This window comes from Strongylocentrotus purpuratus, unplaced genomic scaffold (genome assembly GCF_000002235.5).
Source record: "Strongylocentrotus purpuratus isolate Spur 01 unplaced genomic scaffold, Spur_5.0 spur5_scaffold_12, whole genome shotgun sequence".
Classification (NCBI taxonomy): domain Eukaryota; kingdom Metazoa; phylum Echinodermata; class Echinoidea; order Camarodonta; family Strongylocentrotidae; genus Strongylocentrotus; species Strongylocentrotus purpuratus.
The window spans coordinates 8,738,028-8,765,591 of NW_022145597.1; the positions used below are offsets into that span (position 1 = coordinate 8,738,028).

The 27,564-nt window shown below is 37.8% G+C and overlaps 1 protein-coding gene across 2 annotated transcripts; it reads right to left on the reverse strand.

Annotated features, from left to right (window-relative positions):
• On the reverse strand, positions 1 to 27,351 carry LOC586384 (integrator complex subunit 6-B). 2 transcript variants are annotated; one of them, XM_011677708.2, is made up of 16 exons: positions 27,069 to 27,351; positions 26,787 to 26,864; positions 25,593 to 25,742; positions 25,135 to 25,224; positions 24,248 to 24,440; positions 23,241 to 23,372; positions 21,961 to 22,035; positions 16,168 to 16,355; positions 10,163 to 10,315; positions 9,458 to 9,688; positions 8,574 to 8,767; positions 7,795 to 8,060; positions 6,830 to 6,978; positions 5,863 to 6,100; positions 3,006 to 3,476; positions 1 to 1,542 (listed from the first exon to the last, which is right to left on the reverse strand). In XM_011677708.2, the coding sequence occupies exons 1-16, from the start codon at positions 27,177 to 27,179 to the stop codon at positions 1,340 to 1,342; spliced, it is 2,922 nt and encodes a 973-aa protein (XP_011676010.2). In that variant the 5' UTR covers positions 27,180 to 27,351; the 3' UTR covers positions 1 to 1,339. The 2 variants fall into 2 exon arrangements, with proteins under 2 accessions (XP_011676010.2, XP_030837624.1); XM_030981764.1 differs by lacking the exon at positions 21,961 to 22,035 and having other exon boundaries at positions 1,060 to 1,542.
• Positions 27,352 to 27,564: the final 213 nt, after the last annotated feature.

Consider the following 27,564-nt stretch of genomic DNA (forward strand, 5'->3'; position numbering starts at 1 on the left):
TTGAAAAATTGCAACATAGCATATTGTTTATTTTTTTAATATAAATTCATCTAAAACATCTTTTTATTTGTCCATACATACAATTCAATACTCTGTGTGTAACAATTCCAACTGAACATTGAAACCACATGAATCACATTCAGATATCGGACACAAAGCAATGTGGGGAACATATATCTACCAAGAAAGGGACTTGATATCACCCCGCCCCACCCTTTTAAAAACCTCCTGAATTTCTGGCAAGCTGGTTCTTAACTCATGGACTACTGAAATTTCTCATTCCCATAAACTTAACACAGGGACCACCCACTTCCCGTCAACAATGTATTAACATAATCAAAACCAATCCCCATCACCCCTCCCCGATCGGGTTACTATTTAACTATTTATTTAATGCTTCTTAACCTCGTACACAAATAAATTCAAATTCTTAAATAGAGGGATTGAAGAACTCGAGACTCTTGCCTCAGACTTGTTAGAAACATAACAAGTTGAATTTTGAATACGGTACATGCGTGAACAGATCTATCGCCAAACACGTCCACCGGGGCTTCACAGTTGTCGATAGCGACGGGAGAAAGGCACATCTTCGAAAAAAGGCTAAGACGGAAAGAGTCAAATAACTTAAGTCAATAAAGCACCAGGACCTAACTCGATCACGGTTGACTTTTATATTAAATGCATTAGCGGTCTATTGTGTGTTAAATACACATGCACCAAAACTTTGGTTATTGACAGCAGAATGCAACAGTTGGAATCATAAATAATCCATTTCTTATAGACACTATTTTTTTGTTGGGGGTGGGGGGGGGCAGTATAATATACCATATCTTTTATTTTTTAAAAGGAAATTGGAGAATAGAGAGTAGCAAGAAATTTCAAAAGGCCTCCTGCATAAAAATGAACATTCAAATTCAACTCTAAAAATCAATCGCAAATATGGACTTGTGTTTGGTTGAAAATGGAGTCCTTCTTTCATTTATGGAGTTGCGTTTGAAACATACCACTGTAATCAGCTTTTGGCAATGAGAATTCAGACTCGATACAATGGTCTCCTAACTGCTTGAATGGAAGAAAGTCTTTAAAGGAACCTTGCAAAGATTCTTATGAATTCTATTTGGTAACAACAACAAAAAAACGTTAAAGAAAAAAAAAATGCAACAAAACTCAAATAACAAAGAAATAAATCAAGGGAGAAAAAAACATTTTCATAACTTACGACAAAAAAAAAAAAATCAATAAATTACATCAGTAGGCAGGACAGGGATTGACAATATCAGAATTGGAAAGCACTGTCCATACAGTTCACACAGATATTGAGCGTCCGATCGATCCAATGCTATCTGACGTGATTTAATCCTGTGTTTCCTAATGTCTGCTTCTTCTCGAACGTGACCATGGAACTGCGGAACGTCTCCAGCATGCCGATGAGGGCCTTGCGTCGGAAGCGTTTGGCCTCGTTGATGATGCTCTCGATGAAGAGGTATTTGGTGTCGACGTCGCCCTGGACTTGGTTGAGGATCTCGAAGAGACGTCTGAAGTCTGGATGGATTTTGAGGGAGATGGAAAGTAGAGATATTAAATTCAATCAATTCATTTTTCAATTCTGGTAATGCACGTGGGGAGAGAGAGAGGGGGGAGGAGGGAAAGAGGGAGGGAGAGGGTGAGAGAGAGAGAGAGAGAGAGAGACAGACAGAGAGAGAGAGAGAGAGAGAGAGAGAGAGAGACCCCAATTCACAAAGGAGATTTGTCGACAAACCTAGGTTTATGTGCGTCATATGACGCGTTTCGATGCGTTTCAGACCAAGGTTCAGACAAACCTTGGTCTGAAACAAGTCAAAACGCGTCATATGACGAACATAAACCTAGGTTTGTCTACAAACCTCTTTTGTGAATTTGGGCCATAGAGACTGGGGGAGAGGTACAAAGCTGTCACAAAGAAAATAGAAATAGCATAAGATGGCTGAAGAAGAAAGGATGCATCTTACTCAGAAAACAAAAAGGGGTAAAGAGAAATTATCGGTGAAATTGATTTGAGAATGCACTGGACACTCCACTCATTAGTAAGCCTGACAATAACACAGATGACTGCATTTTAAAATTAAACATGCATGTCATTGCATTTTCATTCAAAATGTAATACAGATCAATGGCAACTTTCAACACACCGGTTTACTAACATGTGCAAATTAATCATTACTTTTCTTCCCAGAACCCCTGTAAGGCATAACCAATAATTTGTATTCAATTCATAATACATGTCCTACTGCTATTTCAGGGAAGTATCCAACATACATAAGTTTATCAAGAGCAACCTATGCATGAAATAAGTCAACTGGTCTATTGCCACTTAAATATAAAGTTGAGCTCTTGTCATGCGATTGCATTGTGAAAGTAACGGTGTGGAATCGATCAGAAAATTTGATCACGTAGCATATAAGTATTGGTGTGTACTGCAATATTCTGGAGTAATCAAAATAATAAGAAATTTGGCCCAGTCTTGTAAAGTAACAATCACTGTACAAAGAAAGATGTATATCGGACTACACAAACATGTTGCATAAAAATTGGGCCTCATTTTTAAACTGTTACTTGTCATATTTAGAATACGAAGGCGTTTGAAGAGCCATGCTTTTCAGGGAACATTTTTTCTTTGATGTTCTTCCACACTTGCATAATAACAGTGATAATGCTCACAAATTAATTTCTACCTCTCCACATAACTCAATATTCTCTTTAAGCTTTCATAGTACAGTGTCCATATCCATCTTTCTGATCGTGCTAATTTCTAGATATAGTCAAACCTGCTTTAGCAAACACCTATTTAGAAAGACCAACAGCAACAACGACCACATTCTTTCTTTCTTATTGAAACATGTAATAACGTAACCTGCACATAAAGACCACCGGTCCATGAAGACCACTTCTCCATTGAGTGCTCTTTATATACAGGTTTCACTGTACTGCAATGGAATATTCACTGAATAGGCCTGTACGCCACTTACTTTTGCCTGGTTTCCGGACCTCCCTTATAACCATCGCTCTCAACCTGGAATTGACCGCATTCACATCAATATCTGAGTTCATAGAGTCTGTTCTCTGATACGCGTTCCTCACATTGTTCATTGTCGACGCGGCAGTGCTCGACTGCTCCGACGTTGGAAGCACATTGTTATTATTCATCTTGCGATGTTTGTTCGTCGTATTGTTCGACTTCTTCGAGTCCACGTGATTTGTCGTCGTCGTCGAACCTGATGACGAAACTGGAAGGGGTGATGATGATGATGATGATGATGGGGGCGTCGCCTCATCCTCTGAGGATGCATTGCTGCTTGTTTCCATGGCAACCTCATCGTTGATGCCGTCCATGATGATGACAAGCTCGTCCGAGGAGCCTCCTGATTCATCGCTTGATGATACGGATAGGTCGGGTGGTTTGCCATCCGGTGAAGGTAGCCTCTCTGGGGTCGATGAACCTAAGAGTAAGACACACAAAAACAGTAAGTTTGTAAGTGCGATGCTTAAGAGAGGATTGGTATGTTGGTTGGTTGGTTTGTTAACTTACTTGGTTGCTAAGACCGCACGTAGACCGCACAATAATGTACCTTTTCTACAAATCTGTGATAGAGAGCATGATAGTAAACGACTGCGTTGTGTGGTTCACAGCATGTCGAAAAGTAGACTTGTCTATGCTAAAAAGAATTGTTAAACAAGCGGGAAAAATTGTAGGGAAGAATCTAGACTTCGAAGATATATGTAGAAATAGAGTACTTAACAAGGCAAAATCAATCTACCATAACAGCCGTCACCCCTTAAATGATAATTATGTAGCCCTGAGGTCAGGAAACAGGTTAAGATCTCTAAGGTCCAGAACGAGCAGGTTTCTCAATTCATTTGTGCCAAGCTCAATCAGGCTGATGAACGAGGAGGGTTTAATCTAAGTCTGAATAATAAACTGAATTTAATCTGAATTGTGAATTCAATTTGAACTGTGAACCTAACTTAATCTGAATTATGACTGAATGTAATCACCTATTTTGAATTATAACTTGTATTTAATCTGAATTGTAAATTTAATTTAATTTGAATTATGAATTGTAGGTGATCGGAACTTGAATTGAATTACATTATGAAATATGAATTGAATTGGTCTGAAGTATAAATTGTATTGAATTTGAATTGTGAATTTCATTTAACCCGAAATATGAATTTAATTCAACTACTTAGTTTGAATTATAAATTGAATTTGATTTGAATTGTTAATTTTATATTAATCTTAATTACGAATTTAATTGATCTGAATTATAAATTGTAGTTAATCTGAATTATGAATTTATTTAACCTGAATTGTTAATTTAATTTAATCTGAATTATGAATTGTACGTGATCGGGATCTGAATTGAATTATTTTCTGAAATATGAATTGAATTTGTCTGAATCATGAATTGTACTGAATTTGAATTGTGAACTTAATTATAACCCGAATTATGAATTTAATTTTATTATTTAGTCTGATTTATAAATTGAATGTGATTTGATTTTGTTAATTGTATTTTAATCTGAATTACGAATTGAATGTGATCGGGAATTGAAATGGATTTGATTCTGAATTACGAATTGAATTGGTCTAAATCTTTAATTGTACTTGATCTGAATTGCGAATGAATTTAATCCGAACTAGAAATGAATTTAACTACATAGTTTGAATTTATGAATCAAATTTTAGTCTGCATGTTGAACTATCGCATTTGTTGTTACCTATGTCCAAGTTAAATGTTCTACTCTATACCCATCTGTATCTTATTGATGTTTATAATGTGTAATCTTGTACTGACATGCAAATGAAACAAATTTCCAATCATTGGACAATAAATTTGAATATGAATATGAATATAAGAAAGCATGTATGTGCTTGTAAGTGAGCAGCCAGGGGACGAACGACTTTAAGTCCTCTCCGAGGGACTTGGTAATGATGATCAATACCTTACCAAAGGACAGTAGCGCATCGACTTGGTAAGAAACTGGGAGGTCCCTGGTTACGAGACGACTGCTCTACCACCGAGCCATTGCACCTCCTCTTAGGATCCCTTAGTTATAAAAATTGATTTACCAGATACTAAACCTTACATTTCTTAACCCCTACTTCCTCCCAGTTTCCTGATAATAATCCCACCACCCTCTAAAAGAAATACAACAGTTACAACAGATACCTATCACAAGCATCGATAATCATCTTGTAAAACATTGCCCAAACGAATCTCTTTAAAAGCACCTCTAATCGATCCCAGACAAGCATTCTACACTTGAGATCAATGCGGCTTGATGTTTTCTTTTTACATTAATTTTGACCGTAAGTAAGCAACCAAAGTCAAGATTTATAGTGCACACTGGAGGGCCTCCTAAAAATCACATGAAACTGCTTTATACAGCCCTACTTTTCATCATTTGGAAGATTTTTACCGTGATTCCATAGTTTCCACAAAGAAAACTGACATGCAAATGCTAGGAAGAGGATTTGGCATGTAGACATTGTGAGTTTAAAATCTGTACTTATAATTCAAAATCAACAGGATGATTTGACTTGAAAATATAGTCCATGAATAATGATCATAACGACTATTTCACTGAGGTGGGGAATTTGAGATTGTAGATAGCTATATGAGTCAGAGAAAAAAATATTAAAACAATTTGGGGGGCTACTTTTCAAGCTTGCTTGCAAATAATACTCTTTAGTTTGTTTTGCATTGAACTCTATGCAAATTTTGGAGGGCTCTTTTATGACTTTCAGGGGCTCCTTTTTGGCATTACGAGGGCAAATTTGCCCGAGCCCCTATGTATTTTTTCACTGAGAGTGATTCTCACCAGAGTTCTTGTTCTCCAGATTACCACCATTAGGGGTGGCATTCTGGGCCCTTCGTTGGACTAGCTGAAGCAGTGGTAGCTTGAGTAGGGCGCCCTGGGCCCCGGGGGACGTCGGTCTGCGGCTGGGAGGCGACGCCCCTCTGAGCTTCTTGATGGAGAGATTGCTGTCGGAGGCCCGCCTTTTCTGAGGTATGCCTGCCATGTGGTCGTTGATGTCAGCCTCATCGACCATCATTTTCTGGAGATGGAAAGAGGATTGGAATATGACGTGTTACAGAGTGTCAGAGTTTGATGATATAGGATTAAATGTCTAATACTGCTTTTATGCTTCTAAGAGTCAGAAGGATGTTAACACCGTGTTCAAGTATGAATGGCATAGTGGCACTCAGAAGATCATATACAGTTAAATGTTTTGTAATTTTTAAGTATTTTAAAAATTGATTTGTACAGATGTATGTTTCTTAAAGCTTGCATCTAAAAGTATTAAACAAGGGCCCTTATTCAACCAGTCCACCTTTCATTCTTGATTTACAAAGAACAAACAAAAACATCAAATTTATAAATATGAATAAGTATGAATAATTTAGTTGAAAACAGGAGCATCAGGCACTTCAAGTAAAAGGCATCCAAAAAGAGAGAACAAATGAGAGTAAATAAGTGCATATTTACTATTCAGAGGAAGAGGAAGAGGAAGAGGAAGAGGAAGAGAAAGAGAGAGAGAGAGAGAGAGAGAGAGAGAGTAAATGACATAGAGACAGATTGTAATGAGAGAAAGTAGAAAGTCACAGACAGACTTACTTGAAGAAATAGATATAGATAGGTAGAGAGAGAGAGAGAGAGAGAGAGAGAGAGACACACACACACACACACACAGAAAGAGAGAGAGCTCTAGAGAGAGAGAGAGAGAGTAAAACAGATAGAAAATCTGACAAACAGCAAAAGAAAAGTTACAGAGAAAACCTTGTACCTTGTCTTTTTCAGTTGCCAATTTGAAGGGGTTGCCAAACGTATGTAACCTGGCTGGAGCAGGATCTGCTTCCCGTAGAGGGCTTGGTATACGCTTCAAGTACTCCTGATAGTTACCCATCTCCGCTATGGGAATGTTGTGGAATTTATCTGCAAAGGAAGGAAAGAAACACAGGAGAACTTGAAATACATGGAACAGGGATAGTGTTGGAAATGCCACTGCACTGTTTTGTGTGTACTGCGCTGGTCGAGTTTTGCCGCAGCACTAATGTATTTCGACAAGATATTAATCTACATTTGTCATACCCCACCGAGGTTAGGTAAATGGGTACCCCGTAGGAAGAAATTCCTTGAATCCTTGAGCGCCTTTCATGGTAGCTCAGCAAAGCTGGGGTATAATAATATGATTGCAGGGCCCTCAGGGAGATCAGTATTAAAGCCTGTCTGCACTATTTTGGCCAGGAGGGATAAGACCTCCCTGCATGGTCACTGACAGGTGTTTATCTATTCAAATCAGCTCACACTTAACATAAGCAAAAGGGGATCATGGGGGACCACTGGTCACCAATTAGGCATTGTTTGCTATATAGAGTGCACAAGTTGCTACAAGTAGTGCAGTTCTGCTTCAATACACCAGTTTACGGTTAGGGGCGCCATTTTAATTTACGAGTAAACAAACCAAATGACCTTTAGAGGTCAGTGGTTTGTGCGTAATTAAGATTGTGCCCATGCAAATTATGATAACATCACTGCCTGGCGCTGCGTTGTGCGCTCACATCATAATTTGCATGGGCGCAATCTTAATTTTATGCATAAATACTACTCACCTCTAGGTCATTGGATTTGTTTACTCGTCAATTAAAATGGCGCCCATGTCTGCTCATGCGCACTGATGTAACCGTAAACTGGTGTATGCTGATGAGGCTACCCTGGGTAAACAAGACATGTTATTATCATCATTATTACCTTCGTTCATGAACCTGACCGATCGGTTGGACGTGATCTGGAGGAAGTTGGCTCTCATCCTCACCACCTGGTCCAGGATCTCCTTCCGAGGAATGTCAAAGGGGTTGCGGTACGTCTGGGGTCGGATGTCACGGTCGCTGACCCTTAGCATGTAACCAGGGAACTCGTTGACGTTGTTGTCCGCTCGGACCGTGATGGTCTCGCCCGTTATACTCTGGAGGAGCTGCTGGAAGTCTCGTCTTGCTGCAAGGGACCGCAACGGAGACCTGAGGGCAGGTTTAGTAAAAGGATACAAATGTTGATATTTCCGTTGGTTGGTTTGTGGTTTTATTTCAAATAGCATGCTAAGATATCAAGCTCGTTGCTCTTGGAGATGTAGTCATATGAGCTGCAATGGAAGTTCTTTATCAATGAGCTTTTCAATTCAAATATTGCTTACATAAAATGAATCTCAAATGAAATTTGTAATACAACTGATTTATACAATCTTAATTGTCGACAAGTAATCAAAGAATTTTAGGAAACAAAACATACAAGTCCATGTGCCTATGCAGTGCATACAATAAACAACTTAATAATTCATACCTCTTGTAAATTCAATGTTTTTTGTGTTATTTGTTACTCAAGAATCAAGGTGGACTGGCTGAATTAGGGCCTTTGTCATATTCTCAAGAAACAAAAATGGGTACAAATCAATATTTTACATACTTCAAAAGTTATAAAAGTTGGTAAGGGTACAAATAATTTAGTTGGTAATGGTATATCTTTGCAGAACATACCTTGACTGTACTTTGATGCCTAGCTCCTGAGCCCTGGGTCTGCTGGCGACGAGGCTGGAGAGCTTCTCCCCTTCCACCTTGCTGTGTTGCTTCAGCTTCTTGAGGTAGGTCACCACGCTGTAGCTCAGGCAGTTCTCGAGGCCGTCGGGTATCAGGTTGGGTGCACCCATGCGTCTTAGAGCTACCTTGAGTGGCTGTGGGACACGAGACAAACAGGTTATTTCAAGCATGGGTAAAGATTATGGAAGTAACTTAAGTCGCTCACGCCAATAAATCATAGTCAATAACAGGTGCAGTGGTCGAGTGTTTAAGTCCCTGGACTGTCGATCACAAGGTGCCCGCGGCACTAATATCCTTTGGCAAGACATTGATCTACATTTGCCACACTCAACCCAGGTGATGTAAATGGGTACCAAGTTTGGAAGCGCTTAGTGATTGTAATAAGCGCTATATAAATACCGAGTATTATCATTATTATTATGAGATATCACTAAATTTGATTTCTGTGGAGGTCTCATCTTTATTCCTTGGAAAGAATTTTGAAAATGAAAATATAGCAAAAACATCCACTCAAGTTTTTCTTTCAAAAAGCATAAATCCATAGTTTTACCTTCTCTGATCTCCTCTCCCCCCCCCCCCCCCCATAAATACTGCAATTCGATTATGATTTTTTTAATGTTTTTAATTCATCTTTTTTGATCCCCTCCCCCCTCCCCTATAAATACTATAATTTGACTATGACTATTTCTTTTTGTCAATTGATCATTGAACTTTTAACCAGTGAAAACCTAATTTCAAAATAGGTAATATGCTTGATTTCAATTTCAATTTTAGTTGGTGAATTTCGTCACTCCAAAAAGTAAGAAAAAACTATCAAAGCTCACCCCTGCGTAGTATCTGGGGACTTCCTCCAAGTAAGCATCGAACGCCTGCTTCCACTTCTGCGAGGGCTTGAGCTTGTGGACCTTGCACAGGTCATCAAGGAGGGGGATGAGGGTCGGGTAGTTGTAAGGCATGACGATGAGGTTAACGCAGGAGAGGTTGGAGGAGGCCTTGAGGAAGCCAAAGGGGTAGCCCATCGGGTCGCCATTCTTGCTGCTGTTGGGTACAAATACCTGAACATGGGATGAACAAATAATGATAATAATAAAGAATAACAACAACAACATGAACAACATTCATAAAATGTAATGTGCTCAAGGCACAGTCGGGTACAAATACCTGAACATAGGACAACAACAAAATAATGATAATAATAATAACAGCAACAACATGAACAACACTTGCAATATGTAATGTGCTCCAAGCACTGTAAAGAGAGAAGAAAGAAAATGAAAACATACAATGGACAAAATAATAACGTATATTAAACTGGTGCTCTGAGAGAGAGGAGAGAGAGAGAGACAGGGGAGATAGAGGAAGCAGAGCTGAAAACTAACAAATTCAAAGTCCAGACCCTCCCCCCCCCCCCTCCCCCTACTTTTAAAGCTTTAATATAGGGCTCATAAATAGATACTGTAAAAGCTTCATCCAGTTTTCCCTCCGAAAAAGGTTGGTAAGGGGTCTTGGAAAAGGGTCAAGTATCTTACCTGCCAGCACGAGTTAGGGTTGCGTCTCTCCAGGATGTACTGGGTCAGAGGGGATGGCTCTAGCTCATACTTGTCGAACGGGAGCTGGTCCAGGATCATCGGTTCGCTGTTTGTACAGGTGAACTTCACGACTGGGTGGGAAACACGCTGAGGCTGCAAATATTGACAGAATAAAAGTATAAACTTCATCTGGAATGCTACTCATTTACATGCACAAGTTCTGTTTGATAAAAAAAATTCACCACAAACAAAACATTCTAGAACACAAATGTCATGTGGATAAATACAGGTAATTTGGCATAATTGAATAATAGCAAGAAAAAGAGTAAGACTTTATTGGGTATTTTACACAACACATCATTATGAACCCCTGCCCCCTCCCCCCCCCCCCCCCCCAAACCAAAATATTGATAATTCTTTGGGTAACTCTGGAATGAGACAACTTTTCTATAACAAATAATATATTTTTAGGGCTTGGATTTATCAATCGTGATTGAGGACTACTGGTATGATTGGCTGGCATATGGCGAGCGTCATTTAACATTTCTATTCTTGCCTTTTCTCTCACAGAATGTAAAAAAGACACTGTTAACTAAATCATTCATACCCCTTCTAAATTTGATGTTTTCTGGGTTTGTCGCAACTCAAGAATGAAAGGTGGACCGTTTGGATTAGGGCCTTTGTTATATACTCTTAGATGTAGGCTTTAAAGCCACACAGTCCTACTTGAAGCTACTTGCTCCCTCTATATAGAAAACAATGCCTAATTGGTGACCATTGGTCCCCCATGATCCACTTTTCTTATGTTAATTTAGAGCTGATAAGCTAACAACCTGTCAGTGACCTTGCATGGTGGTCTAATCCGGTAGTACAGATAAGCTTTAATATGTCACTTTCTCAAGAAGAATAAATTGGGACAAATCAATATTTCATATACTTTAAAAATTACATAACATGGTAAGGGTATGAATAATTCAGTTGTCAACTTTATTTGGTCAAATGTTGTCGAGGGTTAGTGTTCTCTTTAGGGCAATATGCACAATACTACCTGGGGGTGTTTCACAAAGACCCTAAGTTGAACTAAGTTGAACTTAGAAATACTGCCAATGCAATTGAGTTTTGTCACCACGATTGATTGGCCTCATCAACTATAGCATTACATTATTTTTTCTGTATTAAATTCCAACCCGTGCATGATTCTCACAACATTTTTAATTGTAATACAATACTTAGTCCATTGTTTTCCTTGTTTAATTACAATATCTGAAAAGAACCATGCTTCTAATTCTTGATAATTTATATCACATGTAACGCAAGCTGTTTACCAATCTTTTCTTGTCATATAACTTCATTTAAAGACGTTTTTTTTCTCCAACACATCATCTGCTTATTTCATATTTTAAGGATTATTCATCGTTATTTGATTTTTTTTCTCATTCGCAATTATTATTGTCATAGGGCCTTATGGCTGATCGTTTGCTTTTCCTGTATCATGATATGCCCCTGCATGTATCGATTGCCTTTTAATGTTCGTAATGCCGACAGAGTTTCATTTTATGTTTTTGTTCTTACTTCATGTGTCTGTTCTCCTCTCCTTGTTTCAAGTGGTTATTCCATCTCTTCTAATCGTGTTTATTCTTTCAGCGACAGCAATCTTCTTTGTTCTGTACAGTTTATGCATATGTCTTGTTCATTTCTTCTTTCTCCTTGCTGCCTTTGGATGCTCTATTTTTCTCTTCCTTTCCCCATCTCTCCTTGACAGCGCCAAAATTTATCATGTATTTTATTTCCTCATATCGTCAATTATTCATATTCGGATACTGATTCTGAATTCATGATGGCAGGTTCACCTGATAAGCAGCCATTCCCTTTCCATACGGTGAATGATGATGATTTTTTTTTATTTACACAGACCTATTCGACTTGAGGATGAAGCTAACACCCCTGCTTATTCATTTGATAATTCTGTTATGGACAATTTCAACTCTTCACTTGAAGAACTAGAATTCGACTTTGATTTTGATGATCCTGCTCATCGTAACGTTTCCAAATATGTAACTGTTAATCAGTTTCGTAATGTAGTGAAAGAATTTCGTAGTGATACGTTCTCCTTGCTTCATTTGAATATTAGAAGTTTAAATAGGCACTTCAATGATCTACTTTCGCTTCTTGATAAGCCCTCTCAAAACCCATTATCCTTAATTGGTCTTACTGAAACCTGGTTAACTTGTGATTCCAATCACCCATACTCTATTGATAACTACGATTTTATTCATAAAAATAGGCAAGAAAGACTGGGTGGCGGCGTTGCTTTATATATCCTTAAAAAACTGAATTATACCGTTCTAGATAATCTCTCAACATGCAATAATATTATAGAATCCCTTTTTATTGAAATCGTGATTCCTGGTAATAAGAACATAATGGTCGCGTGATATATCGACCCCCGAGTTCGAATGCACACAAATTTTTATTGTATTTATCCGACACATTACAAAATGCCAGTTTCAACAATAAAGATTGTTTTTTGATGGGCGACTTTAATATAGACCTGTTAAAGCACTTACATAGCAATGTTTCTCAAGAATTTCTCGAAACAATTTTGTCTGCTTCTTTCTTACCCCTTATTTCCACGCCAACTCGTGTTGCAAATACATCTGCTACTTTAATTGATAATATTTTTTCTATTGTTACTCCACATTTTGATTCTTACATTATTCTTTCAGACATATCTGACCATTACCCCATTGTGACTCACTACACGGTTTCACAGCCATTTAACAACAATGGTCCTTACCCAAGTAGACGTAAAATAACTGTAGAGAATTTAGCTCGCCTTGGCGCTAATCTTGAAAATACTGATTGATATAGTGTTTATTCCGAAAATGAAATTAATTGTTCTTATGAAATGTTCTCTAGTATATTAAACAACCAATTAGATACTAACATGCTGAAGCAAAAAGTCAAACATGGTTATAAGAAAATGCCCAAACTCCCTTGGATTTCTAAGTCTATATTGCGATCAATAAATCGGAAGAATAACCTTTATTATAAATATAAAATAAAAGGCACTGAGCAATCAAGGAGAAAATATACATCCTATAAAAACATTTTGACTCGGATTATTCGATTAGAAAAGAGAAATTACTTTGTAAATCGTTTGAAACTTTTTAAAAATGATATGCAAAACACTTGGAAGGTAATCAAACAAGCAATGAACCAAGTTAAAAATAAATCTGAGGTAAATAAGATCAAATTTGATGATGAGATTGTTGAAGACCCAAAAGATATAGTTAATATTTTTAATACTTATTTTTCTTTAATAGGTGATAATCTTGCTAAAAACATTCCGCCTTCAAACACAAATTTTGTGGAGTTTCTAGGCCCTCACAATCCAAATTCTATTTTCTTTGTTCCAACTAATAGGCAAGAAATTGTGAAAATTGTTTCTAGTCTGAAAGATAAGAAAAGTTCAGGGTATGATGGAATCAATAATGTCATACTAAAATCCATTATTCCCTTTATTGCAGATCCATTGGTTCACATCTTTAATATATCACTTTTACATGGTAAATTTCCTAACTCTACGAAAATAGCCGAAATTATTCCGTTATTTAAAAAGGGTGATAAATTGGATGTGGGTAACTACAGCCCGATTTCTTTATTATCTTCATTTTCCAAAGTTTTGGAAAGAATAATCTATATCCGGATGATGTCCTTTTTGAAAAAATATGATGTCTTTTCAAACTTCCAATTTGGTTTCAGAGAAAAGCACAGCACCGTTCATGCTTTAATGTCTTTTGTTGAGAAGGTTGCCCACGCAATTGATACATCGTCACACACTGTAGGTATATTCCTGGACTTCTCCAAGGCTTTCGACACGATCAATCACGAAATTTTACTTTAAAAACTATCTCACTATGGTGTATGTGGAAAGGCCTTGGAGTGGTTCAGGAGTTACCTCTCTTATACTCTTTTCACACTGGTTTTGCTTAACCCCGTACTTTGCTTAGCCCCGTACTATCCTTAACCCCGGACTATTTTTTTGGCTTTTCACACTCGCTGTTTTTAGTCCCGTACTAGCGCCTATTCCGGAATAAGAAAATTCCCGCTGTTCTCACTGCATTTCGTTAACCCCGGATATCGTGTATGTTATGATTGGACATACCTCGCATCTGGCCAGCTGCGATACGCTCCATTGCGTAGTACCGGACTATTTTTCGTTTCTGTTCTCATTCATTTGCTTAGCACCGCAATTGCGGGGTTAGCAGGAGTTAGCACCACAATTGCGGAGTTAGCCCCGCTATTTTGCAGGGTTAGTTAACCCCGTACTATAGGTGGGGTTAGCCAACTTTAGCCCACTTTGGTAAAAACCAGTCTGAACAGAAAGTGGAATAGGCTTAACCCCGTACTATAGGTGGGGCTAAGACCCCCCCTTAACCCCACCTATAGTACGGGGTTAAGCAAAATATTGCCAGTGTGAAAACAGTATAACATCTCTGCATCTGAATTATGCAATATTAGTTGTGGTGTCCCACAAGGTAGTCTGCTAGGCCCGCTACACTTTATTCTTTATATAAATGACTTTTGTAAATCGTCTAACTCCCTGTCGTTTATTTTATTTGCAGATGATACTAATTTATTTTTTTCACACAAAAATCCAAACGTCCTGGTTGATAAAATCAATGCTGAGTTATTAAATATATTGCAACGGATACAAGCAAAAAAATTGTCACTTAATTTCCAGAAAACAAACTACATGCTATTTACGGTAGTAACTCTTTGGATTCATTACCCTCTGACATTATTTTTGACAATACCCCTTTGAAACATGTCCCTCTTACCAAATTCTTGGGTATAACAGTCGATGATAAACTTTCCTGGAAACCACACATTGATACTATTTGTAAAATCATTTCGCGCAATATTGGTGTTATTAATAGACTAAAATTGTACTTACCACAATCATCATTATTTATGCTGTATTCTTCATTGATCTTGCCATATTTGAATTACGGTCTTCTAGTTTGGGGCAATACACATCATACATTGTTGGAAAGAGTTCTATTGCTGCAAAAGAGAGTTATTCGTATTATCTGTATTGCCCCCATAAGCCAAATTGTTTTCTTTCCCTCTTTTCTTCAGCCCATCTCAAAACAAAAACTTGCCATCATGTTCTTGCTCTTTTTGTTTCAGCTATCTCAAGGATTTTGTGCGCTCCCTATTTCGTGCTCGATCTCTACAACTTTCCTTTCCTCTCCTCTCCTTCCCTCCAAACGCAGCCTGCATTTTTTCCCCCTTTTTTTTCTCCTTTTTTTCTTCTTCTTTTTTCTGTTCTTCGTCATGTAATTTGTTACGTCTTCTTGTTTACAGTCATTACGTGTTTTAATAAATGTTCTCTGTTGGCCACTATTCTTTCATTGATTATGTATTCCATATTTTGTTCATACTCATTATTATTTGAGGGGTCCACAATTTACAAGCTTTGCTTTTCAGTGGACCTCTCCATTTCTTCAAAATATAAATGCAGTTAAATTTTAAAATTCATTTTGTGTCTTCCTAAAATGTATAAATTATTATTAAGATTTGTTTATTACCAATGTAACTATGTTTTGTATACATTTTACATTGTATTCGTTATTATGTATTGTATTTTGTTGGAACTGAAAAAATAAAAATGAAATGAATGAAATGAACTTATCTCTAAGTTGGACTTAACAATTATGGAAAGCTGCTGGTAATTTTAAAAACATTTTGTAAAAGATATTTTAAAAGGCATCAAATGTTAACTCAAATCATTCATATTTTCTATCATCATGGGAGATTTCATGTTCTCGATGTGGAATTTTAAAAAGTCTAAAATACTTGAATTTTTGCTTTTGAATATATTTCATTATAAGGCTACACATGGCTCTCCATAATTTTTAAGTCCAAACTTAGAGTTAAGTTCTACTTAGAACCTATGTGAAACACCCCCCTGGATAGCACCCTGTCTTGATACATACCATTGATGGGGCCTGGGGGTCGGGCCAGAATGTCTCTGGGATGGGCCAATGTCCCATGGGCACCCCGCTCTTAGGGTTGGGCCTCACATGGATCATTCTACGGCAGCTGTACCAGGAGGTGTCCGTTGGGGTAGGGGAAGGGGCCCCGTTCCGGCCATTAGGGGGCACCACCAAGTTAACCTGGGCATCTACAGAAAGGTAAAGAGTACATTAATTAAAGAAAAATATTGTACAGTCAAACCTGCTTTAGTGACCAGCTGTCTTTAAAGACAACCTGTCTACAAAGGCCACATTTGTTGTTTCCCTTGAAAATGGTTTCTCATTGAATCATGTACCGGTACTAAAGGAACCTGTCTACAAAGGCCACTTTTTGTGTTACCCCTTGGGCAGTCGCTATAGACAGGTTTGACTGTATTTTGAATTCTATAATGGTTATGATTTGACGTAGCATATTTGGTTATTTGCCTTTTTGTTGTTGGTAAAGAATTGACAAGTTACCGGTACATGTATATTTGGTATATTGACATGGTTTTTACCTTCTTTGTAATGATTCAAGTTTATTTTAGTATATTGCTTTGCCGGCAGTTTAATGTGACTCTTTCTGGTGGAACAATGAATATGTAGCATTATTGTCTGACTGATGGGAATGATATTTGGATATATAGAGTTGACAATATTCAGGCAGGACTTTGGAAAATCATGTCATAATATCTCATACCCATCGAGAAACGCCTCCAACCCACTCATGGAATGGAAAGGACACTTAAAATTGCATTTCATGTATTATCCCTTTCCCTTTAAAAATACTACTTGCTTCTTACCCATTTATGTATGTATTCTTTTAATTGAATATGCATTACATTTCACTGGTTTGTGATTTCTGTGATGGAATGATATGATTATTTTTTTGAAGATTATGAAGTATATAGGGCATGCCGTGTGTTTGAATAAAGAGAAAAGTGAATGTATGAATACAATATGAAATATGTACAGGATTAACAGACAAAGCTTTTGAAAGACGAGTTGCAACACACTGATGGACGAAGGGTTATCTCGTTCCCTGAAATAAAAATCGAGAGACATAGAGAGTGAGAGACAGAGAGAAAGAGGAAGAGAGGAGAGAGACATAGACAGAGAGAGAGAGACAGACAAAGAGAGTGGGAGAGGAAGAGAGAGAAACAGACAGAGACAGAAAGTTAGAGAGGAAGAGAGAGACGGAGAGAGAGAGAAAGAGAGAGAAAGAGAGAGAGAGACAGAGGGAGGCTCTTCTTCTTCTTCTTGATTTGATTGGCAATTACCGGTAGTCAGTAGTCACAATTGACACACACTATTTTATGAATTATTCATATATACATATGTACAATTACATGTCATAAATTACTATTTTTAGGATTTTTTTTCCATCCTTTTTTGTTGTTGCTTATTTTGTCTCAGTAGTTTAGGAGAAAATTATATAAATAAATAAATTTGGGACAAGACGGCCTAGTATATATCACCTCTGTATGCCCACACTTGTGTACTTCACACTCACCCCCACCCTTTTCAAAATGCCATCTTACCAGTAGTTGAGGTTCATTTCTCAGACTTTTGGTTTTTAACTTTATAGGCAATACAGTTAAGAATAGTCTTGAGAAAAGCTGCATGGCTTTATAGTAATCCATGGTGGGTGGGAGGGATTACGACAGTGAAGATTGGAAGAGTATGAACAAAAATACAAAGATGGGTAGACACAACACAACACAGAATGAGAGATACGTGGAATGTGAGGGGTAGGGACGGAGACAGCCAGAGGGGAAGGAGCAGAAGAGATAGAGGCAAAGTCACAGTGAAACCTGTATATCATGACCGCTCAAGGTAGACTAGAGATGTGGTCTCTATAGGCAGGCGGTCTTTGTGTACAGGGTTCTGTTATACATGTATCAATGGCAAAGTCTTTTCAAGGGAAATTTAAAAAATTTTGGTCTTTACAGACAGTTGCTAAAGCAGGTTTCACTGAAAATAAAGACATTGAGATTTGTCTGAAAAAAGGGTGAAGATGAGACAGAGATTTTGAGATGAAGACGGAGAGAGAGAGATGGAAAATGAAGATAGTAAGATAAATGACAGAGACACAGGCAGAAACAGAAGACACACAGAAGATAAAGTAGGCAGGAAAAGAAAGACAAGATGAAAAACATTGAAATGTGGTACTGATGCTAAGGGTGGATAAAAAAAAAAAAGACGGGAAGGCGAGAATAGGATTGGGAGAGACAGGAAGAGAGAGAGAGAGAGAGAGAGAGAGAGAGAGTGGAGGGGGAGAGGGAGAGAGAGACTAGAGAAGGACAATAAAGAAATATTGTGGGAAAAGAGCCTCAATTTGTGGCTAAACCACAAAATGCCTCGGGGAAAGATGAGGGAATCCCCCTTTATCATACAACAAAAAAATGTTTGAATGCTTCATCACTCAGGAGAATGCTAATGTAATCAGATACCAGTAGATATAATACCAAATCTAATCTCCTCTTCAATGTTCAATCAGACTGGATAAGGTTAACCTGTTCCCTACCAATGGCAAGATAACTTTGCCAAGATACACAGGTAGAAGAGGTACTATGTACCGACTAAAAGCAGGGGTTTTCAACCTTTTCTTAGTCAGGGAACCCTTTTAAAACATAGAAACTTTGGTGTCAACCCAATACCAAATTCATAAAAGAGGATTCATTTGCATCACTTTGGCACTCGTTTAAGTGCCATATACATCTGTATCAACATTTTTATTATATGATTAAATAAAAAAAAATTGTAATAAACCACACTAGATGAAATATAGAATATGTGCGGGCTCCTCGCTGCCGAATACAGTTCAGCAGATAGAGAGAGAGAGAGAAAGAGAGATAACTTGAATTTCTAATGTGGTAAGAAATTTACCGCTATCCCCATACTACATATTACACATGCTAAATCTCCAAATAAATGAGCACGAGTGAGAATAATTCCACCCCAGAACGATGCTATCCGTCATCCTATTTTGACGTTGGTATTAACTACATTAAATCCTCCTCATCATGACTCATGAATATTTCATGAATATTCATGCATTACAGTATGTCATCAAATGTATAATGCATAGTGACATAAATACAACTTTAAACAAAACTGACCATAGGCTATTCTGAAAGATCTCTACATGGGATTACACAAACACGTTGTAGAAAACGCTTGGTCAAAACCAGCATGCTCAAGGGATGATTATTTCTACTCTTCCAGAAAAATCCTTCTCGTCTTGCATTTCTAGTACTCTGATATTTGTGTACAATTGAAGAAAAAAAACCCTCATGCTTGTCAGTACTCGTGAATCCCTTTAATTAGTTCGCAATCGTGATTACCCTTTAAATTTGTTGGTATCTATATTTGTCACTTTAATCCCCACCTCTTCCCACCAACCCCCCCCCCCCCCACCCCCTTTTTGTTCTTTATTAGTGTGTGTGTGTGTGTGTGTGCGTGGGCAGAATGCAATGAACCATAAATAGACTGGCAGCTTTAGTAGAGTTACCCCACTCTCTTTTGAGTTCATGCCAATGTTTTCTCTCTTCTACACAAGAAAAAGACGCACATTATCTTCAGCATGGAAAATGGAGTGGTGGAATTTCTCCGTCCTGCTTATTCATTGTCTTAAAATCAAGGTATAACAGCGATATGGAAAATGACATATGATTGTGTTGTTGTTTCTTTTTTTGTGTATGCAATACATGTATAAGCTTCCAATATGTCAAATTTTTCCAGGTATAGGGTGACCATAGAATATAATACGGTATAATGCTAAAGGAAAAAATATCATGTAGTGGTACATATGAATTTGATAGTTGAAACGTTTTAAGACATGCAAATTCATGCTTTGATCTGTTACAATGTACTGCATTTGGACAGCAACAACTTTTTTTATTTTTTTAAAGAAAGCTTCCTTTGCTACTTGTTCAACTTTTAGAAGTACATAATAGCTTTTGTACTTTCAAGGTTCATCAAGGAATATGGGTTACAACATGGCTTTGCTAGAGCACACTACTAAACAACAAACTGTCAAAATAAAATTCTTCTAGTATGGAGTTTAAAAGATAATGGTTTTGTGAGGCTAGTTTTGAAACATAATGGCTAACCACAAATTTTGACCTTTTCTTATTGGCTTGTTGCAAAAGGTTTACCAAGTTGTTGTCAAATTTTGTCCAACATCCATTCAAATGGTAAAGCGATTCCGTATGGATGCAATAATATTTGACATGCAGGTCTAATCTAAGGGATTCATGCTAGGCTGTATGAGAGTTCGCAAGAATTTCTTTTCATATATCGTGTCTGCAAAGAGCAAACATTACAGTAACCTCAAATACTTACCACCATCTTTTTTTAATACCACAAGACATGTAGCCATTTTGGATCTGTGATCCTACTTAGCACACACAGTAACATATATTTCAAAATAATCAACAATATTTTATGACTGCTTGCAAAATTAAATAAATACATTAGAAAATGCATCTGTTATTAGCAATCAGCAAATTGCCCATTGAAGAAAAGAAAAAAAGAAAAGAAAGTTTTAGAGCAGCTACCATCAAGCTTACATCCCAGTTCAGTCAATAGAGAAAAGACAGCTCAAAGTCTCATATATTCAAGAAAATATCAACAAAATGATTAACAAAAGTAATAATAGGATAAGCATATAGCCGCAGTCACAATGGAAAGATTTTTATCTAGCAAGCCACAGCAATCTGGTACACTGTCCCGTCTCGTCTCCATTTCATAAGAAATTAAACCAGAACCACCAAGATCTGGGCACTGTTTCACGAAACCGTCATAAGCACAAGTTCACAGACATCTGGTTGAAACGCTGGTTAAACTTGATACACACGTTGCAATGGGTTGTTGGCAACTTGTACTTATGACGGTTTTGTGAAACGTTGCCCTGGAATTGTTGAGAAAGTTGTTTTGAACGTTCTGAATCATTATGCTTCTTTGGAGTTCTTTTTCGTTCTGTATCAGGAAAATTTACTTCTATTCTTGGAGGCAATTTTGAAATGCAAAAAAATAATGCGTCTGCAGATAAACATGTAGACCAGGACCTGGATTATTCAATTCAATACCTGTACTTGAATTATGCCATTATTTTTTTTATTTAGCACTTGCCGTAGTAAAATAGCACAATTCTTATTAAGATCACATTTAGGAATTTTACTTCAGAGAGCCAACTTCGAACCAATAAACTTACCAATGGCCACTATCATGTCACAAGGCCAATTAAGGAACTGTGAGCAATAACTGCCTTGCATTAATGAGCCTAAACATATTTTGCTGGTATGCAGCTTATGATTCCCTGCCTGTAGACTGTAGACATGAAAATTCGAACAAGGCCTCAGAAAAAATTGTTTGGCTCAAGTCTGCTAGAGTGTTCTTACACTTAGGGTAAAATGATTAGCCAAAAGCTTCTACTGAATAAATAAGTTGGCTCAGTATTTTATCTAGGCATAAAAACTGAGTTAAATACTCATATTTTAACACTGTCAACTAGTATTGAATTGAATAACGGCCCTCATACCTATGCTTCTGATCATTTCAGCTTTGAAACGAGATGGTTATATGACAGATTAATACTCTCATTTCATTGTGGCTTGCTATAAAAAAAAAATTGCCAGTGTGTAACTGGGCAGCGGGGAAGCAGAGGTGGATCTCAGAAGAAAAAGAAAAAAAATGGAGAAAAAAAAGGGAAGCACTTTGTTGACACGGCACTCGGAAGACTTGACCTAGTTTCCTAGGCTGCCATCTTACCCAGCGGTGGCTGTGGTGTGCCCTCCCGGTCCCCCACCTCTGGTGGCAGCGGGGACTGGCGTCCACCAGCTTTCACTGTAAGACACAAAGCAGGGTACCGTCATTCATAGGTGCACAGGGTACCGCCATTCTTGGGTGCACAGGGAAACATGAGCAGGTTTCACGGAACTGTCATAAGTACAAGTTGCCGAAATCCCATCGAATGTATGTAAACTTTAATACATGTTTCAATGGGTTGTCAGCGAACTTGTACTTGTGACGGCTTCATGAAACGCTGTCCTGGGATTCGGGCGCTCATTAAACCCCAGTCACAACGATTCCCAAATGACCGGGAAAAAGACAAATATCTCTGCCGTTCAGGGGGGAATTTAATTTAGGTTTGGTCCTTTGTCAATCAGGGTATTGTTTCACGAAACCTTCACAAGCACAAGTTCAACGACATCCCATTGAAACGTGTGTTAAATTACGCTCGTTTCAATGGCTTGTCTGCAAACTGTATTTTGGTTTCGTGAAAACGATGCCCAGGGTTCCATTTCATAAATCTTATTATCAATGACAAGATAAAATGCACCTGAAATTTTTGAATTGGATTGGTTGTGAGCGAATTTGTTTCATACAAAAATGTGAAACTTGTTACTGATTTCTAAAAAAAAGATTTATGAAACGGGCCCCATTTTCACAAAACGTGTCATCAGTGACAAACGACAGTTTTTTTTTTGTTATAAGCTAGTGAAATCCTTGCTTCTGATTGGTTATCAGCAAATTTGTCACCGATTTTTGTCATTTGTCTTTGAAAAAAGGCTTTGTGAAACAAGGTCCCTGGCATTGGTCTTTGTTGTTGTGACGAGGGTATTAAAACAAGGGTCCCTTTAGATGTTGTTAGAAAAACCTGGGATTAAACCCATTGGAAGTGTGTTAATTCTAATTAAAGCAATAGGTTGAGAGGGAGCAATGATATCACCACAAGCCTGGAAGGAAAAATTTGTTTTTCTTCTCCCATTTTATTCCTCAACGTTTGAGCAATATATCAAGAATCATGGTCAGGATCAAAACTCAACAAAGATAGATATGATGGGAAGAGGGGAGGATTCTTGCTTCTGGCAACGACAGTATTGTGAAATTTAAGGAATATCTACAATCTCGCTGAACAATTTATATCTTAAAATCGTCCTCCAAGTTGTAAATCAGATAATAAAAATGTTCATGCAATGAACAACTATTTTGATGGCTTAATTAACATCCTATGCCCTACAATGGAAGCCTGGAAGAATGCTACTTACTCTCTCCGTTGGGAATGACTGGATCTGGTCCAAACTTCTCAAAGTGGACCACCACGCCACTCTGGACCTTCTGGACGAGGGACTCGAGGCACTGGTTCAGGGTCTTCATAGAGTTCACCATGTAAGAACGACCTGGTAAAAGAAAAAGAGTTAAAGAATTGCAACTGGGAAAGTGGTACTTCTACTTGAAACCTTGAGCATGATAACCTTCACAAGGCAAAGACAACAAGTAGTCATTTTGGTAATAAACTGGTCCTTGTCCCCATAGACTCAAAATTAGAGAGAGTGAATGTGAAAATGTACCATTTGCTGGTAATTTCAACAGGTTCAAATTCATCTGAGATTATGTTTACAAATCAGAATCGGTACTCCTTTTATCACGAGCCTGTACAAATACTTCAGGACGTCTTACTACAAACATACAAGACGAACATATAATGACTGTTCGGTTGTGATTGCTAATCTTCCTAAAAATGGTAATCTATCTAATGTTGCATACCAATGGACTTCACTGTAGTAACTGTTTCAACTCTTTCTCTAACTATCACATTAACTGACGGTCCAATATTTAACCAATTAATATCATTAATGTATCTATACGTAGATTATCTGACATCATTTCTATCTCATTCTAAGCTTACTCCTGTCTGACAGACCTTCTGAAAAGTTATCTGAGGATTTAAGAGACTGATGGCCCGCACGACATCCATACCAGTCTCGCGGGCCTCCAGACAACTTTTCTGAAGGTTCATGGGACCAACAATGTTGGCTTCCTATGCTGTTTAAAGGCCATCTGTACAAGTTCAGCCAGAAGGGATTAGAACACCCAGTGAGGTCACTGACAGGTGGCTATCTCATTAACTCGGCTCTCAATTAACATAAGACAAAGAGGACCATGGGGGACCAACAGGCACTGATTTGGGAAGGTTTCTATATAGAGGGAGCAAGTAGCGGCAAGAAGTACAGTGGGGCTTTAAGACTAATGGGATTTTATTGGCTCTCCTTACCTCCAGTGACATCACACATACTGCTGATGGGTGAGTCATCTGTATTCACCAGGCTGCTTGTAGGTCCCATACGCTCCTTCTCCCCTGCAACCCCCGGCAGACGCAACACCAGGGCAAAGAGCCGCTGATCCCATCTGAAGGGCTCCCTCGTCAGTTCACTCCCGGGTAGAACATGGCTCATCGGCAGCGACAACTGCACGTTCAGGGGAAAGGAACGATAGACCCTATTATTAACGTATTCAATTTTGTCTTCTTTCTCTTCTTTTTCCTGGGGACCTAGTGACGAGGTATTTCATTAACCCATTTTTAATGGATGAACTACTATACTTGGAGTCCAGACTACATACATTATTTGTTGCTATGTCAGGCAAGCCTAATGCAAGCTTCCAGGTTGTCAAGAACAACCTTTCTTTAAACAGTATGCATAAAATTTCAATATGTTAGTAAGTTGGTCTATTTACCAATCATGTATGCATTCAAGGCTGAGCAAAAAATAAACACACATAATATCCTCAGGTCCAGACGAGGGTTCATTCTCGAAAATCAAAGAGAGAATAACTGCTCATGTTGCCCTACAAAATTCTTGTCAGGTACTGGCCAAGTGGGGTGAATTGATTATTGAGCTTTTGATCAAGTGTACAGCTCTTTCCATAATTCATGAAGCACTCAAAGTAACCACACCAGTAGACTGCATGCTGTACACAATTCGGGGAAGGGGCATAGGACGGGGAAAGGAAGAGTATGTTTACATCAAAAATGTGATACATACATCTAACTTTTTCTTGCGGTCAATTGTAAACTATAATATTTTTTGTAGAGAAATTAGTATATATTAAGACCACACAACTACTTTATTTGCATTAAAATTTCAATTCAGAAAGGTTTACCTCTTCTTGAACACCACCGTTGCTCGAAAGTTTATGTCCGTCAGTGATCGCTATGACAATGGCTGGTTCCAGATAGAAAGGGTTCCGTCCCTACAAAAGATATAATCAAATATTAAAATACAATATGTCATGGAAATCCCTAACTTCTCTTTTTCTGCAAAACTTGGGCTTAAACTCTATAACTTGTTAAGCAGTAGCCTGCTCATATATGAAGATACAAATGGCTAGTAATAACTTCTGATAATTAAACAATCTAATAACAGTTTAGGTAATGATAAAAATTTCAAATGTATAATAAGACCCCTATATAAAAAATATATCAAATATTGTTTTGAAAGATCAACATACTAGTAGTCTACATGTACTTTTCACTAAAATGAGGAAAACATTTTTTTCCTTTCAGAAATACGACACTTGGCCACCAGGCAAAGTTTAAAATCAACCACTCCTATACTTACCTGCCCATAGTTGTCAATGCCAGAGTAGAGACGATTGACATTCAAGAGGTCAAAGGTCATCTTGAGGGCATGACCCAAGGTCGTTAGACCCGTGGCCTGCAGGTTCTTGAGCTCACTCATGAAGACAGCTGGATTCTCCTTCCAACCAGCCTAAAGCAGGAAATTAAATGTTGGGTTTGAATAAAAATTATAAATGATAAATCAGAAAATTAGGTTTTAATAGAATTAGACTATTCGTGCAAAATTACACTTTGTAGTTAATCTTAAAAATATTTTTGGTAAAAACTCTACTAGTAATAGTATTCATGTACCAACTACCAAGTGCATGAGCAGATGTGATCCAATATTTGCTCCAACTTCTATTTCAAGGGTTACATATAATGTAGGGTCCTATATTATAGGGTTGAAGTTAAAAATTTGGTAAGTGTAAGAAATGGATGCAATGTCGCATGAGTAGGTGGCGTTTAAAATAAGTAGAAGGGGGAGGGCCTGTTTTGTTTTGTTTTTAAAGATAATTATTTGAAGTAAATAGAGCTGCAGCCGCCTGGTTCCGCACCGCCTGATAAATTAATGTTCTATATAATAGTGATTTTTGTTATATGTAATTAAGAAAATAGGCGCATTCCTGGCACTAGCTTGTTCTTTTATAATATCATCAGATGATTGCCAATTAAAAATAAGTTGAAGAGGTAGAAATTACAAGTTTAGAAGAAATTAATTGCTAGGATAATAATTTTCATCAAAATGTTTGACTCATTCATACGAAATATTTTAATAATTAATATCAGAGATTATACATGCATATGTATACAGCCCATTTTCCAATAAAAAATAAATCAAATTTATTCGAAATTTTGTTGTACAAGTACAAAAATGGAGTGTAGACCTAGTTTAGTTGAATGAAATCAACAAGTGTTTGCATGCCCCATGCCAGCTGCTAACTTCAGCTAATGAATATTCATGTGACCTATCGAGGATCGATTTTAGTTGCCACAATTCAGTCTGAAACAAGATGGATGACTGCAAGTAGGAAGTGTATTTGGCTCTATGTTTGACGCAATATCTTGCGAATCTAGCACTCATCACGACTTATTGTTGAAATATTTTCGTGGAGAAAGTGTCATGGAATCAAGATTTGGCCTTTTAATGACTAAAATATATGACATATGAGAGAAATCAAGGATCTCTGCAGACCTTGATTGTTGCCGGTGACTCGTCGCACGTCACCAACATGTAGCGATCAGTGCGGCTGGCTTGGTCTCGAAGGCGAAGCTACAAAGCAAAACAAAAGAAATCTCATAAAATGAACGTCATCAGCAATAAGCGTAACTTTAAAACATTTAAAATTAACATGACCATATCATCCAACAACAACACAAAATCATGTGCATAACTGGTTTTCATTACAAGCAAAATTATTCTGAACTTTGTAGAAAATTTAATCGATCTCCCAACATGCATTGCTGCTTCCAATACCTTCATGAACGTCTCCACGGCTCCTTTCGCTATATCCAAGAGTGATGTGCCCAAATGTGTCCGCTGATTCATCGAAGCACTGGTATCTATTAGAAAAACTAGCACCGGCATCTTGTTTAGAATTGTTTTATCTATCTCTCATGCCAAAACTGAGTCAAAATATGGCCTTCAAGGCCCAAATCAAGAGTTCCAAGCCCCTTCCTCTTTTTCAGGCAGCCTCGCGAGAGCTGCCGAATTTCAGCAGCAGCGAAATCATCGCGCAAAAAAAAAATGCACTGGAAAATCGCAGCCACATATCTAAGTCACGTGACAACGTAGCCTTCATTCGCTGGTTGGCCAACAACAAGCGCTCTAGTTTGCATATGATTACCATAATAAAAGATGTTGCTAAAAATATCCCGGTACATTTACTACGGCGTTGATGAGCGAGAGAAGATGTTGACTTTATCATGCAACGTTTTTGCAGAAAAAATAGGACATGGATGGCCTAGCTGTG

Coding starts and splice junctions, on each gene's coding strand:
- LOC586384 (XM_011677708.2), bottom strand. CDS start 27,179: ATGCCGGTGCTAGTTTTTCTAATAGATACCAGTGCTTCGATGAATCAG. Junction 23,373..24,247: donor TATGTGTGATGTCACTGGAG/GTAAGGAGAGCC, acceptor TTCTTTTACCAG/GTCGTTCTTACATGGTGAAC. Junction 9,689..10,162: donor ACCCTAACTCGTGCTGGCAG/GTAAGATACTTG, acceptor TCCCATGTTCAG/GTATTTGTACCCAACAGCAG.